Here is an 18,446-nt window from a genome sequence, read left to right as displayed (position 1 = left end):
GGGAATAATCATAACAAAATACAGTAGACTTGATCTACAGTTTAATGTTCTCCCGTTATTGGACTTTGTTAAACACAAATTCGCTATGTGGGGTAGACTACCTTTATCTGTCTCAGGTCGCATAAATTTGATAAAAATGATACTTCTCCCGAAGCTTAACTACTCCCTCCAACATAGTCCAGTACCGGTCCCCAAATCCTTTTTTTCAAACTTAAATTCATTGGCTACATCCTTTATCTGGGGAAAGGCTAGACCCAAACTTAAATTATCTACTTTACACAGGTCTAGGCAAATGGGGGGGGCAGCGTTGCCGGATTTTTTTTTATATTATTTAGCTGGACAGCTTAGAGCTCTGGGAGAATGGATGCCTGGGGGATGTCTGCCGAGTTCAGAGAGCCATTTGGCCCATGCTGCCAGGATTGTTTGTCCATTGGGTTTCTTGGAAATAAACAAACCATCTATTCCTAGATTACTACCATTACTACGGTTAGCGAGGCTAATTTGGCGGCAGGTGAAAAGGGTAATTCACTTTGATGGTATTTGTAGCCGAAATGCCCCTATGGGATAATGAATATTTCCCGAGATTATTAAATCACCCGTCTGCTCAATTCTGGATATCACACGGTGTTTCGTCGCTTGATGATCTTTATGATCGGGATGCCCTGATGTCCTTTGAACAACTACAACTTAGGTATAATATACCAAGGCCTCAATTCTTTCGCTATCTCCAACTTAGATCGGCGATTCAGTCGCATATTCGTAGCGTGGAAGGGACGCAAGCAATATCCTCCTTCCCGCTGATAGGGATCCTTAAGTCACAGGGGCCCCGCGGTCTTATCTCTGCATTATATACTTATATGTTATCCGTGGGTGCCGATGCTGCTTTGTTGCCGGCCAGGGAGAAGTGGAGGGTCCTGGTGCCTGATCTTCAGGGCGAGGACTGGGAAATGGTCCTTGAGTCCCCAACCAAGGTGTCCCCCTCGGCTAACAATAAAATGATACAGTTATACATACTACATCAATCATATTTAACCCCGTTACGGCTATTTAAAATTGGGTGGTCCCGGTCTTCGGAATGCCTCAGATGTCATATGGGGGAGGCAGATTTCATACACATGATATGGGATTGTCCAGTTATTCTTTCTTATTGGGAAGAGGTAACCTCGTTGTTGTCCTCCCTTATACATATTCCCGTTCCCGTGACTCCATTAGTGTGCTTATTTGGGGTATTGGAGGAGGAGATGTGGGACCATCATGTTCTAATTTTCTTGAGAGAGACACTTTTCCTGGCAAGAAAGTTAATCGCTTTGCGTTGGATGGGCACCACACATCCATCACTTAGGGCCTGGATAGAGCAAGTAAATCTAATTGTGCCTTATGAACGTACTTTATATCAGAATAGAGGTTGTTTGGAGAAATGTAATAAAATCTGGGATTTGTGGAACTCATCGTACCTCACCATGTCATCACGTGGTTGAGGGCTTAGATTCAATATGTTAAGGTTTGAGAAACAGTGTTGTTCACGTCGAGCTTCAACGTTATTCTGTTAATGTGGTGGAGAAGGTTTTGTTTTGGCAGTAAATAGTTTAGTTTTAGGATTCTTAGTGTATAAGGCATACTATAATACTTTGAGTTTATATAGCCCGATCGGTGTATTAAGATTTCTGTCAATGAAACTACTATCAAAATGTAATTGCACTGACCTGGGAACTTGTGAACTATGTATGTATATTTGATTTATGTGATTTAATAAACGAATTTAAAAAAGAATTGACATTATGCAGATTTGAAATTTCTGCAAATCTGCAAGGCAAAAATAAGCAACGTGTGCAGAAGACTTCAGGGATCTCATTCACTTCGCTTGTAATGAGAAACCTTCCATATTTTCCGTGTGCACATAGCCTTACAGGTAATTGGGCAGAGTCACAGACTGAATAAATTTATATTATTGGGAGTCGGTTATAGTTACTGGGGCACAGTGCTGCTTATCACGTTATATTTTTAATGGTGCATGGCTAATCGTATATTAATGGTGGGGTACATATCTGTATTCGTGGGGAGACACATGTATATATACAATGTATGTGACCTTGTTATTTTCAGGGCTGCGATGATCATCGTGACAAGACGAGTCATGGCTGGGAGATGTCGTCATGAAGGTCTGACCAGATGAGAACAAACAGGAGAAGGCGGCTCTAATCAGACGTGATGTCAGCGGTAAGTGCCTGGATGTAAATATTATTCTGTATCTGCACTGTGTGACATGGGGTGATGTTATCTGTAATATCTCTTATTCTACATTCTCACATTTGGGTGAAAAGTCCGTGTGCTTCCAGGTTTTTTTATTGGACGGCACACGGACTCCGTTTTCTAGGTCCATTCACTCATACATGAAAATCACAGATCTGAAATATTTTGTTCTGATGCGATTTTGAGGATTAGAATAGAACATGCTCAATGCGTCTAAGAGCAGGCAGCACACAAACCCTGCATACAGATACAGACACTGCATACAGATACAGGGATGTAGCCTTATTATGTATAGCACACTCACTTAATATATAGTGTACTCACTTATTATGTATAGCACAGTCCCTTAGTATATAGTGTACTCACTTATTATGTATAGCACAGTCCCTTAGTATATAGTGTACTCACTTATGTATAGCACAGTCCTTAGTTACATAGTTTCCTCTTTTATTATGCATAACACTGTCCCTCATTACGTACCATCCTCTAGTTATATATGGTGCCATCCATTATTATATAGCTTCCTCTGCTGTTCTGTACAGTGCTGTGTCTTACATAGGGTATTCTTGTTATTCACAGCTTCATCTGTTATTATATAGTCCCCTCTTGTTAGATATAAAATGACTGCTGATGGAGGAGCCGGTGACCAGACGACCAGCCCATTATCCCCTCCATTAGAAAAGAAGCTTTCCCATGCTCCATCAGCAGTCATTGCATTATATATCTAACAAGAGAGGAGGGTATGTAATAAAGACAGGGCTCTATATAATCCGATATGTAAGGGACGGTGCTGTACATAGCAAGAGAGGGCATCGAGTAATAAGAGACAGCATTATACATAATAAAGGAGACAAGGAGGGGGGCCCAGACATTTCTTGCACAGGGGCCCCAAGCTGTTAGTGTCCGCCCCTGCATACATTATATTACTGATCCTGAGTTACATCCTGTATTATACTCCAGAGCTGCACTCACTATTCTGCTGGTGCAGTCACTGTGTACATATATTACATTACTGATCCTGAGTTACATGCTGTATTATACTCCAGAGCTGCACTCACTATTCTGCTGGTGAGGTCGCTGTGTACATACATTACTGATCCTGAGTTACATCCTGGTTACCTGGTCGATGTTGAGGCGCAGCGGCAGGAGCGTCACCCGCAGACAACATTCCTGTGGGGAGTGGGAAGACTCGGGTCGGACATGTAAGGCTTTGACTGTCAGCTGAGGAAAGAAGACAGAAATGGAACCTGGGTTTTCTGGAAAGAACAATGTAACAAAGCCGATCCGCTGCTCCAAGACTGGAGCGATACAGAGCACAGCGAGACGGTGCAAAGGTCTTACATCAGGGGGCAATCCAGGCCGTGATGGACAGACTGAAGCCGGGAGCTGTCTGTCTATGTGGGCACCAATGGGCGGCGGTGGCACGTGCCTGCTAGGAGCTGCCGGAGAGTGTCAGGCGGGCATTTATTCATGTATAATCATTACTGCTGTGTGGGGGGAGTGCAGCTCGGCAGCCCCATCAGTAAGTGCAGTCACACCCTGGCGAGTTCCTAGAAGTGGACTAAAAGGACGGATATAAGGCCCCTCTTATGGTCACGGGCCCCTCGCACGGCCGCCGGCTGTATGGAATCTGGAGATAAACAAGGATACCGCCTCCGCATATGGCGGTTAGTCTGCACTATGTCACAGACAGGGGCAATGTATATGACACAGATGTCACTGCTTCCTCTGTAGCGATTCCCCCAAGATCAGTATCGCTCGCCCATTACCAGTCATGTGCTCAGTCTGTAACCCCATCACCCTGCAGGCTTCATAATTCCACCATATAGACCAGTAAGACTGAAACTGTACAGACCCACTGCATCAGGACAGGAGGAAAGCGCAGAGACCCGGGACCGATGCAGTGTGTGTGGTTATAGCAGATGCTGCATCAAAGTTTGTGCCCCCAACATGTGGGGGTAGTGCAGCCCCTTCATCCTCAGCGGGGGTCCAGGAAGACCATATAGTGACAGCACATGCCAGCGATCTGTCGTGGCGGTCTTACCATGTTGGAGTGTGCCTTCCTTGGCATCTCCTTACTGCTGTACAGGTGGAGGAACTTATTCATCTGAGACGAGGCCAGGCGGTCGCGGATCTCCAGGTCCTGGACGATGAACACCTGGCGTGACACCGGCTGTTCAGACAGCGTGCACTCGGCCATCTCGTCAGCCTGCGGGTAAACTTCATGCTGGAACTTAACCTGGACACAAAAAAGGATCATTGTTAAAAAAGACAAAAAGTCCTGAGAATGGCGCCTCTTGGCTGGAGCGGAGCACGATAGATCTGCACTGGCCTGGTCCTAGCCGCTTCTCCCAGGCAGCACGGTGACTTCACACCAGGGCTAGTGGATGCCAGATGGGGCAAAGACGCTGGCCGCAGGATTGGGGATTGGTCTGGATGCCAGACTGCGGCAGAGAAAATCAGTTTTTCCTAACTCTACTCTTAGATCAGGAGAAACCTGAGCAGCAGAGTTTACATTAAAGCAGAACTTGTCTGCTGCAGTACTACAACTCCCAGCATGCAGGAGAACTCAGACTTGACGAAGCCCCTGTATGCACACACTGCCGTACCTTGGTCAGCTGGATCTCCATCAATAAGTCTTGATTTCTCCCCCGGCCCCCGCGGACCACGCTGCTGTTCCTCCTGGTCGGAGTACTCGATGGCGAGCTGTGCGGACTCCTGAGCACAAATCAATCAATGCTTCCATTATGGCACAAGGACTAATACTGTCAGCGATGCAGAGTCACTGTTTTGCGGTAGTTTCCACCTCCCCAACTAATAATTCTATGGTCTCTATGGAACTTAAAAAAAAAACAAAAAAAACAAAAAAAAACAACTGCACCCAAAATACTTACATGTAATGTTTAGTAGGGGAACTACAAGATGCAGCATTCCCAAAGTCTTTACCCCCATACAGATGCCATACTAGGGAGACTTCTTTTACCACATATCGGACCACCGGGACTGGAAAGTGTAGGGGGGCTTTACTGGTGTCAGACTTTCTCCCAGGAGAGCAAAAATAGTCCTCCTTAATCACGATGTCGTCATCAACGAGTTTCTTCACCGATGGCTCCTCGTTCTTATCCTGAAACACGGAGCGATATCACATGGACGATCGGAGCGGCTCAGGCTTACAGAATTTGGAAGGAAAGTGAAAGAGGTTGTGGTGCGCGTCATCCAGCTAAAAAGGACTTTGCAAGGAGCATTGTGATAGGATATGCCCTGCTGCGGTCAGCCAATCAGTGATGCCAAGAGTAACCCGGACACTGATGAGTGTTAGATGGCAGGAGCACAGAGAGTCCTTTCCAGTTGAATGACAGGTGCAGCATAGATCACTACATGGTGAAATATTTTGGGTGTTATCTTTTAAATCTCGTATAAATTGCTGGCAGGCATACGTTGTAAGGAGTGCAGAGGACTTACTGAGACTGGCGTCTTGGGCGCGTACAAGATGCAGAAATCGTCGCTTTCCAGCGGAGCATCGAGAATAGCGTCACGTATAAGATGCGGCGTCGCAGTCATGAACGTGGGACTCGATTCTTCAGACAGAGTACCACTTTCATCAGGAAACAAAAAAAGGTCGGAGCAGCGCGCCTTCTGCAGATTGGATCGGCCGTCAAAGGCACCTGAGAAATGTATGTCACATGGTCAGAGCCCCCCCCGACTACAGCAAACCCTCCCGTTTCCAAAGCATTGAAAATAAAGATTACACCAGTTTGGAAATGGCCTTGACTAAAAAAAGAAAATCTTCCGTTTTGTGTATACAGCTCCCCTGCAGAGCAATGGGTCATGTGTTAACCCATGCACAGACATGGCAATAGAGCGGACAGACCCGCTTCTGGTTACACAGTAAGGCTCCATAGCAGACTTCGGCCATTACTGCCCCCTTAGTCGCACACTTGATGTTATATTTTCTGCGTTACCGTTCAGCTGTGATCCTGCTGGTGCAGCATCTTGGTAAATATCTGTGTCTTCCATGGCGTCGCTCATTAGATCCCGCAGGATCTGCTGCTCTTCCTCGGCCAGCATTGGCCCCCGGGTTCCGGTAGATGCATCAGTCTGCAACATAACTAGAAGTTATAGGAAACCCTTCATCTCCGAGACATGCCCCCATAACACATTGACGCATTGTCTTTTGACCTTTATGGCTTTCTTCTGAGCTCCGGGTGAAGTGTGGGGTCTGGCGGGCGGGTGCAGATCTCCGTAGCTGGCGATGTACTGGATGAGGTTCATGAGAGCGGCGCAGGAGTCGGAGCATGTCCTGATATGGATCACGTCGCTGGAGCAGTACATCTCGAAGCGCGGTCTGTTCTGCCAGAATGGAGGACAAGGAGTTAACGACGAGCATAAGGATCATTACCGCGGGGGGTGCAGTATGAGGAGGTAATGGTAAAAGAGGATGTGGATGGTCAGTATGTGGTGGTGAAAGGTAAAATAAATGGAGTGTTGATGTGTATAGCGGCAATGTACAGGTCCTTCTCAAAAAATTAGCATATAGTGTTAAATTTCATTATTTACCATAATGTAATGATTACAATTAAACTTTCATATATTATAGATTCATTATCCACCAACTGAAATTTGTCAGGTCTTTTATTGTTTTAATACTGATGATTTTGGCATACAACTCCTGATAACCCAAAAAACCTGTCTCAAATTAGCATATCAAGAAAAGGTTCTCTAAACGACCTATTACCCTAATCTTCTGAATCAACTAATTAACTCTAAACACATGCAAAAGATACCTGAGGCTTTTATAAACTCCCTGCCTGGTTCATTACTCAAAACCCCCATCATGGGTAAGACTAGCGACCTGACAGATGTCAAGAAGGCCATCATTGACACCCTCAAGCAAGAGGGTAAGACCCAGAAAGAAATTTCTCAACAAATAGGCTGTTCCCAGAGTGCTGTATCAAGGCACCTCAATGGTAAGTCTGTTGGAAGGAAACAATGTGGCAGAAAACGCTGTACAACGAGAAGAGGAGACCGGACCCGGAGGAAGATTGTGGAGAAGGACCGATTCCAGACCTTGGGGAACCTGAGGAAGCAGTGGACTGAGTCTGGTGTGGAAACATCCAGAGCCACCGTGCACAGGCGTGTGCAGGAAATGGGCTACAGGTGCCGCATTCCCCAGGTAAAGCCACTTTTGAACCATAAACAGCGGCAGAGGCGCCTGACCTGGGCTACAGAGAAGCAGCACTGGACTGTTGCTAAGTGGTCCCAAGTACTTTTTTCTGATGAAAGCAAATTTTGCATGTCATTCGGAAATCAAGGTGCCAGAGTCTGGAGGAAGACTGGGGAGAAGGAAATGCCAAAATGCCTGAAGTCCAGTGTCAAGTACCCACAGTCAGTGATGGTGTGGGGTGCCATGTCAGCTGCTGGTGTTGGTCCACTGTGTTTCATCAAGGGCAGGGTCAATGCAGTTAGCTATCAGGAGATTTGGGAGCACTTCATGCTTCCATCGGCTGAAATGCTTTATGGAGATGAAGATTTCATTTTTCAGCACGACCTGGCACCTGCTCACAGTGCCAAAACCACTGGTAAATGGTTTACTGACCATGGTATTACTGTGCTCAATTGGCCTGCCAACTCTCCTGACCTGAACCCCATAGAGAATCTGTGGGATATTGTGAAGAGAAAGTTGAGAGACGCAAGACCCAACACTCTGGATGAGCTTAAGGCCGCTATTGAAGCATCCTGGGCCTCCATAACATCTCAGCAGTGTCACAGGCTGATTGCCTCCATGCCACGCCGCATTGAAGCAGTCATTTCTGCCAAAGGATTCCCGACCAAGTATTGAGTGCATAACTGAACATTATTATTTGTTGGTTTTTTTGTTTGTTATTAAAAAACACTTATTTGATTGGATGGGTGAAATATGCTAATTTATTGAGACAGGTTTTTTGGGTTATCAGGAGTTGTATGCCAAAATCATCAGTATTAAAACAATAAAAGACCTGACAATTTTCAGTTGGTGGATAATGAATCTATAATATATGAAAGTTTAATTGTAATCATTACATTATGGTAAATAATGAAATTTAACACTATATGCTAATTTTTTGAGAAGGACCTGTATATTCCGCCCCCATACTCAAGTAAGAAGATAAGAGAGGTGCTGGAGAGGGTAGAGCGTTGGGGACCGTTACCATCTCTAATTATTGGCGATCTTAATAATATCTGTGATGACTTTTGGGACAAAAACAAAAATCCCCAGAATAGAACAGGGGGACATATCACTACGTTTGGGACCTATGTCCGGGAAGTAGGTATGATTGATTTATGGAGAGTTAGACATATGGGGAAAGGACGTACTCATGCTACTCGCCAGCTCATGGTACTTTGTCTAGGATTGACTTGGCGCTGGGTAACTGTTTACTGGACACGATGGTAGGGGAGGTGAGATATTTGCCTAGGGCTCTTTCAGACCATAGTCCAGTTGAGGTGGAATTTCGGCCGGTGGGGACACGGATCGGGAGCAGGAAGGAGTGGAAGATTCACCCTAATTGGCTACACAGTATGGACTTGGAAAAGATAAAGAAGGAGTTGGTGGAATTTTTTGAGATTAACGAGGGAAGTGTAGATGTTCTTACTGTGTGGGAAGCCATGAAGGCGTACTTGAGGGGACTGCTGTTCAGGGATATTAGCAGGTGTAAGAGGAAATCAAGAGAGACAGAGAGGTTGGCGGTTGAAGGGCTGAGGATAGCCGAAGATGAGATGGTAATAGCGGGTACTCCGGAAGCTGGGAGGAGGCTAAAGGCAGCTCAGAGTCAGTTGGAGGAGGTATTGCTCGGTAAGGCTGAAAGGAAGAGGGAATTCATGAATCTGGCTTTTTACCAGGAGGGCGAATCTGTGGGTCATTTGCTATCGATGGTGGCTTCTGCCCAGAGAAACACTTCCTTTGTTCATTCTTTGGTATCGGGGAGCGGTGTGGCTGTCTCTGAGATTTTAGACATTTTTGCGGATTTTTATGTGGACCTATATTCCTCTCAGGTAGATGGGTCGGTGGAGGACACGGTGGCGTTCCTTGAGGAATTGGAGCTCCCAAGGCTGAGTGACATAGATAGAGAAGATTTGGAAGCTCCCATCACGGAGGAGGAGTTGGGTCGGGCACTGCAGTCTATGGCTAATGGGAAGGCACCTGGCGTAGATGGATTTCCTGCTGAAATTTATAAAAACTTTGGGGAAGTGCTGATCCCTAAATTAAGGGTACTTCTGGAGGAGGCTAGGAGTGGCGGTCGTCTACCGGCATCTATGCGGGAGGCCATAATAGTGGTGATTCCTAAGGAGGGGAAGGACCCGACACAGCCGGATTCATATCGGCCGATCTCCTTGCTTACTATCGACGTTAAACTCCTGGCTAAGGTGTTGGCGATGAGGTTGACAAGTGTTATTTCCGGCCTGGTGCACTCAGACCAGTCCGGCTTTATGCCTGATCGGTCCACTGCGATCAACTTACGAAGGCTGTATATTTGCAACTCAGATCCGACAACTGTGGCCAGAGAGTTATTGCATCTTTAGATGCTCATAAGGCGTTCGATAGTGTGGAGTGGGGGTATCTCTGGCAGGTGCTCCGGAGTATGGGGTTTGGACCGCAGTTCATATCCTGGATTCGACTGATGTACTCGATGCCGATGGCTAGGGTTAGGGTAAATGGGGAGTAATCACGGACCATACAACTGGCTAGAGGGACGAGACAGGGGTGTCCGCTCTCTCCTCTTTTGTTTGCTCTGGCTGTGGAACCACTGGCTGCTAAGCTTCGACAGTCTGATGAGGTGACTGGGTTTAAATATGGGATGATTGAAGAAAGGGTGGCGTTGTATGCGGATGACATTCTGCTATTTCTGGCTGACCCGGGTACGTCCTTGGAGGGAGCCATTGGGATTATTGAGCGTTTCGGATCGGTGTCGGGACTTAGGATAAACTGGAGTAAGTCTGTCTTGTTTAAGGTGGATGATGATGGTGGGGAGCCACTGGAGGATGGGCGACTGGAGGTGACTAGCCAATTTAAGTACCTTGGAATATGGGTATCTATGCCTGTTACTGACTATATACATAGAAATCTGACTCCAATGTTAGGTGTTCTTAAAGCGAAAGCGGATGCTTGGCTTAAACTGCATTTATCTGTGGTAGGTAGGGTGAATCTTATTAAAATGATTTTGATGCCAAAAATACTGTATATTCTTCATAATGCGCCAGTTTGGATACCACGCGGGAGATTTAGACAGATTAACTCTCTGTTCAGGAATTTGATATGGGGGAGACAGCATCCGCGTATCAAACTGGAGACACTTCAGCGACCCAAGGAAGATGGGGGACTGGCATTGCCTAACCCTGAAACATATTTTCTTGCAGCCCAGAGTCAGCATTTAAAAGGCTGGGCGCATGAAGGGTCATCTGGGGCGGTACAGCGGCTGAAGGAAGTGGTGACAATAAGAAGGCCAGTGGTACAATGTTTGGAGGATGGATCCCTGGGGGCTCTGGGGAAATTATACCTGACTGTTGTTGATACGCAGGCTGTGGGGTAGGCTGAGACATATACGGGGGGTCACGGATTTGACTAGATTCTCACCGCTATGGCATAACAGCAACTTACAGGAGTTTGAGGCACTGGGGGTACTGACAGAATGGCAAGTCAAAGGGATTCAATACGTGTATCAAATAATTGAGCGAGGTGAATTGAAATCATTTTCCCAATTGCAGGCGGAATTTGGTCTTGGGTCTGCAGGGGAGTATCAGTATTTGCGGATGAGGCATGCTTTTGGCGCTCAGAGTAGAAACGGAGGTATTGGAATTCAGAGGGATATAGTACTGGAGTATGTGTGTAATGAAGGGACTACTGGGGGGGGGGTCATATCTAATTTGTATAAAGATCTGTTGCACACTTTCCTATTGGGGTTTCCAATAATGGCGAGAGCTAAGTGGGAGAGGGATCTGGGTCCAATGGAGAATGAGACTTGGGAGTCGGTACTAGAATGGGTCCCACGATTGTCACTGAGCGAACCGTATAGACTGTCACAGCTCTATGTGATACACAGGGTTTATAAGTCACCGATGGTGCTATATAAGGCTGGTTTGCGTGATGATTCTGAATGCCCGAGGTGTAAAACTGCAGATGCGGATATACTCCATATGATGTGGACGTGTCCGAGACTGGCTGCTTTTTGGGTGGTAGTTTTGAGTCGTATGGAAGGTGCGTATGGATGCACGGTGCCAAGGGATCCTATAGTGTGCTTGTTGGGATGTGTGGATGAGATTGGAGTGGATAACAACCTAAAGATAGCTATTGCCAGATTGTTATACATGGCTAGGAAGGTGATAGCTCGAAACTGGATTAGGGAAGAACCGCCGTCAAGAGGAGAGGTCCTCCAGTATGTGAAGCAGGGCCTGACACTGGAAAAGGGGTTTTATAAAAAAAGAGGGAAAATCGAAATGTTCAATAAAATGTGGTCTCCGTGGATTGCTATGGGATAGGGGTATTATAGAGGGAGAGTTAATTAAGGTTCCTAATTAATGGTAATGTTAAATGTGGCTTATATTATTGGCCGAGGGATTAGATAGTATATTGGTCTAATGATGGAAGTGCTAAGCAAGGTGAGCTGCTTTGTTGGGTGGGGTTGGGGGGTGGTGAGATTGAAGGGGAATGTTTGAAGGGGGGGGGGAAGCTTTGTATTGAAAATGAGAATGTAACATGTCATTTATCTTGTTATTCTTAATAAAAATTTATTTGAAAAAAAAAAAAAAAAAAAGGATCATTACCGCGGATGGAGAAGATTCTCCATTTGTAGGAAGGCAAAGCACTGACGTCCGGCGTAGCCTCCAGCCAAAAGGCAAGGATCGGAGTCGCCTGTCATCATGGCTGCCAACCCCTTAAAGGGAACCCTTTCCCTCCTCCCATCACCCAACCAGTACCCAGGTTGTGGATGGGTTTACATGGCGGCCCGGGGGTCTGACAAATGCCCCCCAGGTCACATACACAGTGGCAGCCACCATATATGCAGAGAAGGTTACCTCTTCTCCAAACTTTACCGCCAGTATCGTCAGTTCTAGTAGCCCCATGTCCAGAACACGGACGTAATCTGGAAAACAAAAGATTAGTGTCAACGAAAAGACTGAATACTCCTCCTCACCCTTGTGTTAATATCTCTGCTTGCCGTCAGTGGATGAAAACTCTTTCCCCACCGCCACTCAAAGGCTGTAAAATGTCCCCGGGTCTCACACCATCATCTGAAATGCTTATGTGCCCCCAGATAAAAGTAAAAATATGCTCTCCTGCGGGACCCACACAGTTCCAGCAATGTCAGCGCAGTCGTGACGGAGTTGTGTAGCCTGCAGTCAATCACAAGCTTATGATTGGCTGCAGCTGTTCGAGACGGTCCCAACGATTCTGATCCGGGAAGGATTTTTAAAAAAAAAATTTTCTCTGGATACTTTGGAAGGGGATTATGTGCACTCCCATTACGGTAAACGAAGAATGTCTCCGTTCAATGACCGCAAGAAAACATCATGGAAAGGATACAAAGTGGATGCACACATACATTAGCAAGGTGCAGAAACTAAGACCGGACGGAGTGCTAAATAAGACGTTTCCACGTCTTGGGGCTTAAAGGATCGGATGGTCGTTATCTCAGGCCGTCCATGCAATTATCACTCACCTCGGCTCAGGTTGACCGACACGGCGTTACACCGGTCCGATAAATGCAGGGCCGCCTCGTCCAGGATAATCCTGAAAATGAGACGAGGCGAAGGAGTTATCGTGCTGAGAATCTCCGGCACAGAGCGGACCACCGCAGCTGGGTCAGAGAAGGGGATCCATGGACAGGTCCTTACCGGAGACTGGAGGAGGATTTATCCAGAGCGACGCTGCAGGAAATACTGAAGGTCTCCACCGTCAGCAGCGCTCTTATCGGCAAGTACAGAGGCCTGCGAAAGACGGGACGGATCAGGACACATCGAGCTCCATTAACCCGAGAGATGCAGACACTTGTCGATTTTTTATTTTTCATTTCTATCCTCTTCAATGCCACAGCCATGATTGACAGCTGCAGTGCAGAGGTTAGGCTGCGTGATTGGGGCTGGCACTGATCACAGGGGTCGCTCTCGGGTGCCAGCTGTATAACACAGACGCCGCCTGCACCGTATAGAGAGGGCTGAGCTCACAGCTCTATGGCGGCTCAGTTGTGTGTGATGAGGTTCATTACCTGTAATCCAAAGCACAGCTCCAGAGGTGAACATGGAAGGTGGTAATGGAGGTAGGAGGGCTATAGCCCAAAACGGGCTCATCTGAAATATTCAGGAACTGTAATATCTGCAAAGCACATACAAACACATCATGTGATCAGTATGGGCCGGTTCCACCAATATTCAGTCCCTTTAAATGCAGCCATATTAATCAGACAAGATAAAGGAGACCTGCTCATGCCACGTGCGCTCTGACTGAAGAACCCGGTGTTTCAGAGTCGCCCCTCGCAGTCCCACGGCAACAAGGAATTCCTGGAAATAGACAAAGAAGGATTCAGGAATACACTGTATATAGTCTACAGCCCCCAGACACCATTCCTTATTCATCTAAAGATGGTGAAAAACAAAGTCAGAACTTCACATATGTTCATTGTGGTCAGAGCGGTGTTATTCTGATTAATGGATCAATGTGTAATACCTGCAGCCACCCACCACTAGAGGGAGCCCAGCGCATGCACATTGACCTTAATATCCCAGTATGCAGGAAGCTCCCTCTAATGGTGGCTGCAGGGAGACTATGCCATCACTTAAAAGATCGCTGGTGTTTCAATTAAGTCAGGCTAAATTCATGGCAAACGCAACAGCCAAATCTGCACAAATATTGTTTTCACCCTACCCTCCACTCGCACACAAAAACAGGATTTTTGGTTGCTTACCGTAAAATCTGTTTATTGAAGCCTCCATTGGGGGACACAGGAACCATGGGTGTATGCTGCTGCCACTAGGAGGCTGACACTATGCAAATAAAAAAGTTAGCTCCTCCTCTGCAGTGTACACCCCACCGACTGGCATTATACTCTTCAGTTAGTGAGAAAGCAGTAGGAGATAATGAACAAGGTTGAAGAACCATAACCACAAACTTGAGAACTGTAAACTGAGAACAGTCAGAGAACATATAACAGAAACATTGGGAGGGAGCTGTGTCCCCCAATGGAGGCTTCAAGAAACAGATTTTACGGTAAGCAACCAAAAATCCTGTTTTCTTTATCGCCTCTCATTGGGGGACACAGGAACCATGGGACGTCCCAAAGCAGTCCCAAGGGCGGGAAAAACAGACTTCCATCAGGTCAGAGGACTCACCACTGCCGCCTGCAAGATCCTTCTGCCTAGGCTGGCGTCCGCCGAAGCGTAGGTATGGACCTTGTAAAATTTGGCGAACGTGTGGATGGAAGACCAAGTTGCCACTTTGCAAAGCTGTAGGGCGGAAGCCCTGTGGTGCACCGCCCAGGAGGCGCCGACTGCCCGGGTAGAGTGAGCCTTAATCCCAGAAGGGGGCACTCTGTTCTTGACCCGGTAAGCCTCCAAAATTGCCATTCTGATCCATCGAGCAATGGTCGCTTTGGAAGCCGGCTGGCCTCTGCGCGTGCCATCAGGAATGACGAAAAAAAGAATCCGTCTTCCGGAAGGAGGATGTTCTATCCAGATAGATCCTCACTGCCCTGACAAGGTCTAGCTTGTTCAACGATCGCTCCAGAGGATGGGTCGGAGCTGGACAAAAGGAAGGAAGAACGATGTCCTCGTTGAGGTGGAAGGTGGAAACCACCTTAGGAAGGAAGGAAGGTGGAGGCCTGAAGACCACCTTGTCCTGGTGAATGACCAAAAACGGAGGACGGCAAGACAAGGCTGCCAACTCGGAAACGCGGCGAATAGACGTGATGGCCACAAGAAGGGTCACCTTCCAAGAAAGAACCGATAGAGGAATCTCCCTAAGAGGCTCAAAGGGAGAAACCCTCAGAATGTCCAGTACCAGGTTTAAGTCCCATGCGTCCACAGGGGCCCTGTACGGCGGGACAGCGTGGGCTACTCCTTGAAAGAAGGTCTTAACCTGTGGCCGAGAGGCCAAGGACTTCTGAAAGAGGATGGAAAGCGCAGAGACCTGACCCTTCAGGGAGCTAAGAGCCAGGCCCGAATCCAGTCCTGCCTGAAGAAAGGCCAAAAGCGAAGGCAGGGAAAAAACCATAGGCGGAACGCGGTTGGACTCGCACCAACGGAAGTAAGCCTTCCAGGTGCGGTAGTAGATCCTGGAAGACGAAGGCTTCCGAGCTTGAATCATGGTGTGAATCACCCGGTTCGAAAGGCCGGACACTCTTAGAACCGCGGTCTCAACAGCCACGCCGTTAAACTGAGCGACCGAGAACTCGGGTGGCAGATCGGACTCTGGGACAGCAGATCGGGCCTGTCTGGAAGGCGCCAGGGAGCGTCCGCGAGAAGGTTGACGAGCTCCGCGAACCAAGCTCTCCTGGGCCAATCCGGGGCGATCAGGATGACCGGCACCCCTTCCGCTTTGACCTTCAACAGTTTGGGAAGTAATGGAAGGGGTGGGAACAGGTAGGGCAGCTCGAACTGTGACCAAGGAATGGCCAGAGCATCGACGCCCACTGCGAGGGGATCGCGAGACCTGGAGACGAACTGCGGAACCTTCCTGTTCATTCGGGATGCCGTGAGATCCACGTCCGGAGTCCCCCATCGAAGACAAATCCGATGGAAGACCTCCGGATGCAAGGACCATTCCCCTGCCGCGAGACCCTCGCGGCTGAGGAAGTCGGCGGCCCAGTTGTCCACGCCAGGGATATGCATCGCGGATATCACTGGAACCGTCGCCTCTGCCCAAAGGAGGATCTTTGATACCTCGGCAAGAGCTAAGGAGCTCCGGGTCCCCCCCTGATGGTTGACATATGCCACAGCCATGGCGTTGTCCGTCTGGATCCGGACTGGAAGGCCCCTGAGGATCCTTTCCCAGTGGCGGAGGGACAGAAAGATGGCCCGAATTTCGAGGACGTTGATCGGCAGAGAAGACTCCTGCGGCGACCAACGGCCCTGAACAGTCAGGTGGCGAAAAACCGCACCCCAGCCGATCAGGCTGGCGTCCGTAGTCACCACCTGCCAGTGGACTGGAAGGAAGGACCTGCCCTGGGAGATGAGAGGTGACGTCAGCCACCAGTTGAGCGAGTGTCGAAAAGCATGCCCAAAAAGATGATGCGCTGAGAAGGAATAAGGCAGGACTTCTTCCGGTTGACCAGCCACCCGAAACGGGCTAAGGAGTCGAGAACAATGGACAGGCTTTCGTGGGCCTGAGGAAAGGACGGAGCCTTGATGAGGATGTCGTCGAGGTATGGAAAAAGGACCAAGCCTCTGACTCTCAAGATGGCCATCAGCGCCGCCATGATCTTCGTGAACACCCTTGGCGCGGTTGCGAGACCGAACGGCAGGGCGACGAACTGAAAATGATCTCGTTGCACTGCGAATCGCAGGAAACGGAGATGTCCGGGAAATATCGGAACGTGTAGGTAGGCGTCCTGGATATCTATAGAGCATAGAAATTCCTGAGCCTCCATGGAAGCAATTACTGAATGAAGGGATTCCATCCTGAAGTGTCTCAGGCGAACCCTCCTGTTCAGCAATTTGAGGTCCAGAATGGGACGAACCTTGCCGTCTTTTTTCGGTACCACAAAAAGGTTCGAGTAGAAACCCGTGTACCGTTCCTTTTCTGGGACGGGGACGATTACCCCGGATTCGAGCAGAGAAGCGATGGCTGCGAAGAAGCCCGGCACTAGAGCGGGATCTCTTGGAGGACGGGATTGGAAGAAACGATCCCTGGGTCGGGAGGCGAACTCTATCTTGTATCCCGAGGATACAACTTCCCTGACCCATGCATCCTCTACTGCGGAGATCCAGACGTCCCTGAAACGGAGAAGACGGCCGCCCAACCTGGGAGTTGGGCTGGAGTCCTGCCAAGAGTCATGCGGAGGTGGATCTTCCAGTCCTGGGCCTGGATGATCTACCCTGGGAAAAACGAGGACGCCAGGACGGAGTGGGCCTGAAGGACACCGCCTTCTTCTCTTGACGTGCCTGTGGCCTCTGTTGCTGCTGGGAAAAGGAGTTTGATGCAGCGAAGCGACGAAAAGGCCGAAAAGAACGAAACTGCCGTCTAGGAGGAGGGCGACGAGGCTTAGCCTGGGGGAGAAGAGAGCTTGTACCCCCGGTGGCGTCCTTAATGATTTGGTCCAGTTGGGAACCAAAGAGACGAGAGCCCTGGAAGGGCAGACTAGTGAGGGACTTTTTGGAGGACAAGTCCGCCTGCCAGGCCTTGAGCCAAACGGTCCGGCGGATGGCAACGGCATTGCTGGAAGCCTGAGCCGCACAAGACGCGACATCCAGGGAGGCGGAAACCAGGTATTCACCAGCGTGGGAAATCTGGTTGGCAAGTTCCGCTAATTGCGCGGGAGGCGCCCCGTCCAGGATACCTCGCCGTAGATCCTTGGCCCATTTTGAGATGGATTTTGAAGCCCAAGTGGAAGCAAAAGCTGGACATAGAGCTGCTGAAGCCGCTTCAAAAGCAGATTTCGCGAAGGATTCTATAACTCTATCGTTAGAATCCTTCAGAGATGCTCCGCCGGACAGTGGAAGCACAGTGTTGGTGGACAGCCTGGAAACAGGGGGATCCACCGAGGGAGAGACCGTCCAATTGGCGGTAAGTTCTGGTGAAAAAGGATACAACACCCCCAGGCGTTTTCCCCTCTGAAAACGTCTGGTCGGATTCTCTCTCTCTCTGAACAAGATTTCCTCGAATTCAGGATGAGGAGCGAAAAATTTTGAAGGTGGTTTGGCCCGTCTAAACGAAACCGCCTGATCTGCGGGTTCCGTAGAGGGATCCTTGATGCCACAGGTCTGGTTTATAGCCCCAATGAGGTTCTGGACCGTCTCACTCATGGTGGCGATTTGGTTAGGATCCAGCTCCGAAATATCCTCTGAGGGCGCATCAGATAATGCCTCGCCTGACTCAGGGGAGGAGGATCGGTGGGACACCAACCGCGGGGGAGGGCCGTGCGGCGAGATGGAACGAGAAGAGGACTCAGACCGACGTTCCTGTCTGGACCTTTTGTGGCTTATTAAGGAGGGCTCGGGCGGCGGTTCCT

The 18,446-nt window shown here is 48.6% G+C and overlaps 1 protein-coding gene across 1 annotated transcript in view; it reads right to left on the bottom strand.

The window, feature by feature from the left end:
* ATG2B (autophagy related 2B) overlaps nt 1-18,446 on the bottom strand; it is an 88,143-nt gene that overhangs the window by 28,948 nt on the left and 40,749 nt on the right. The window contains exons 24-35 of the mRNA XM_069735510.1: nt 13,702-13,782; nt 13,491-13,597; nt 13,120-13,212; nt 12,945-13,015; nt 12,301-12,368; nt 6,430-6,600; nt 6,213-6,348; nt 5,713-5,915; nt 5,145-5,374; nt 4,860-4,968; nt 4,295-4,489; nt 3,370-3,471 (exon numbers count right to left, since the gene is read on the bottom strand). Coding sequence (XP_069591611.1) covers nt 3,370-3,471; nt 4,295-4,489; nt 4,860-4,968; nt 5,145-5,374; nt 5,713-5,915; nt 6,213-6,348; nt 6,430-6,600; nt 12,301-12,368; nt 12,945-13,015; nt 13,120-13,212; nt 13,491-13,597; nt 13,702-13,782 — 1,566 coding nt within the window. The remainder of the gene's footprint in view (nt 1-3,369; nt 3,472-4,294; nt 4,490-4,859; nt 4,969-5,144; nt 5,375-5,712; nt 5,916-6,212; nt 6,349-6,429; nt 6,601-12,300; nt 12,369-12,944; nt 13,016-13,119; nt 13,213-13,490; nt 13,598-13,701; nt 13,783-18,446) is intronic.

Source organism: Ranitomeya imitator, chromosome 1, assembly GCF_032444005.1.
Source record: "Ranitomeya imitator isolate aRanImi1 chromosome 1, aRanImi1.pri, whole genome shotgun sequence".
NCBI lineage: Eukaryota > Metazoa > Chordata > Amphibia > Anura > Dendrobatidae > Ranitomeya > Ranitomeya imitator.
The sequence above is the reverse complement of the archived record's forward strand: the minus strand, read 5'-3'. Positions and strand labels throughout refer to the sequence as shown.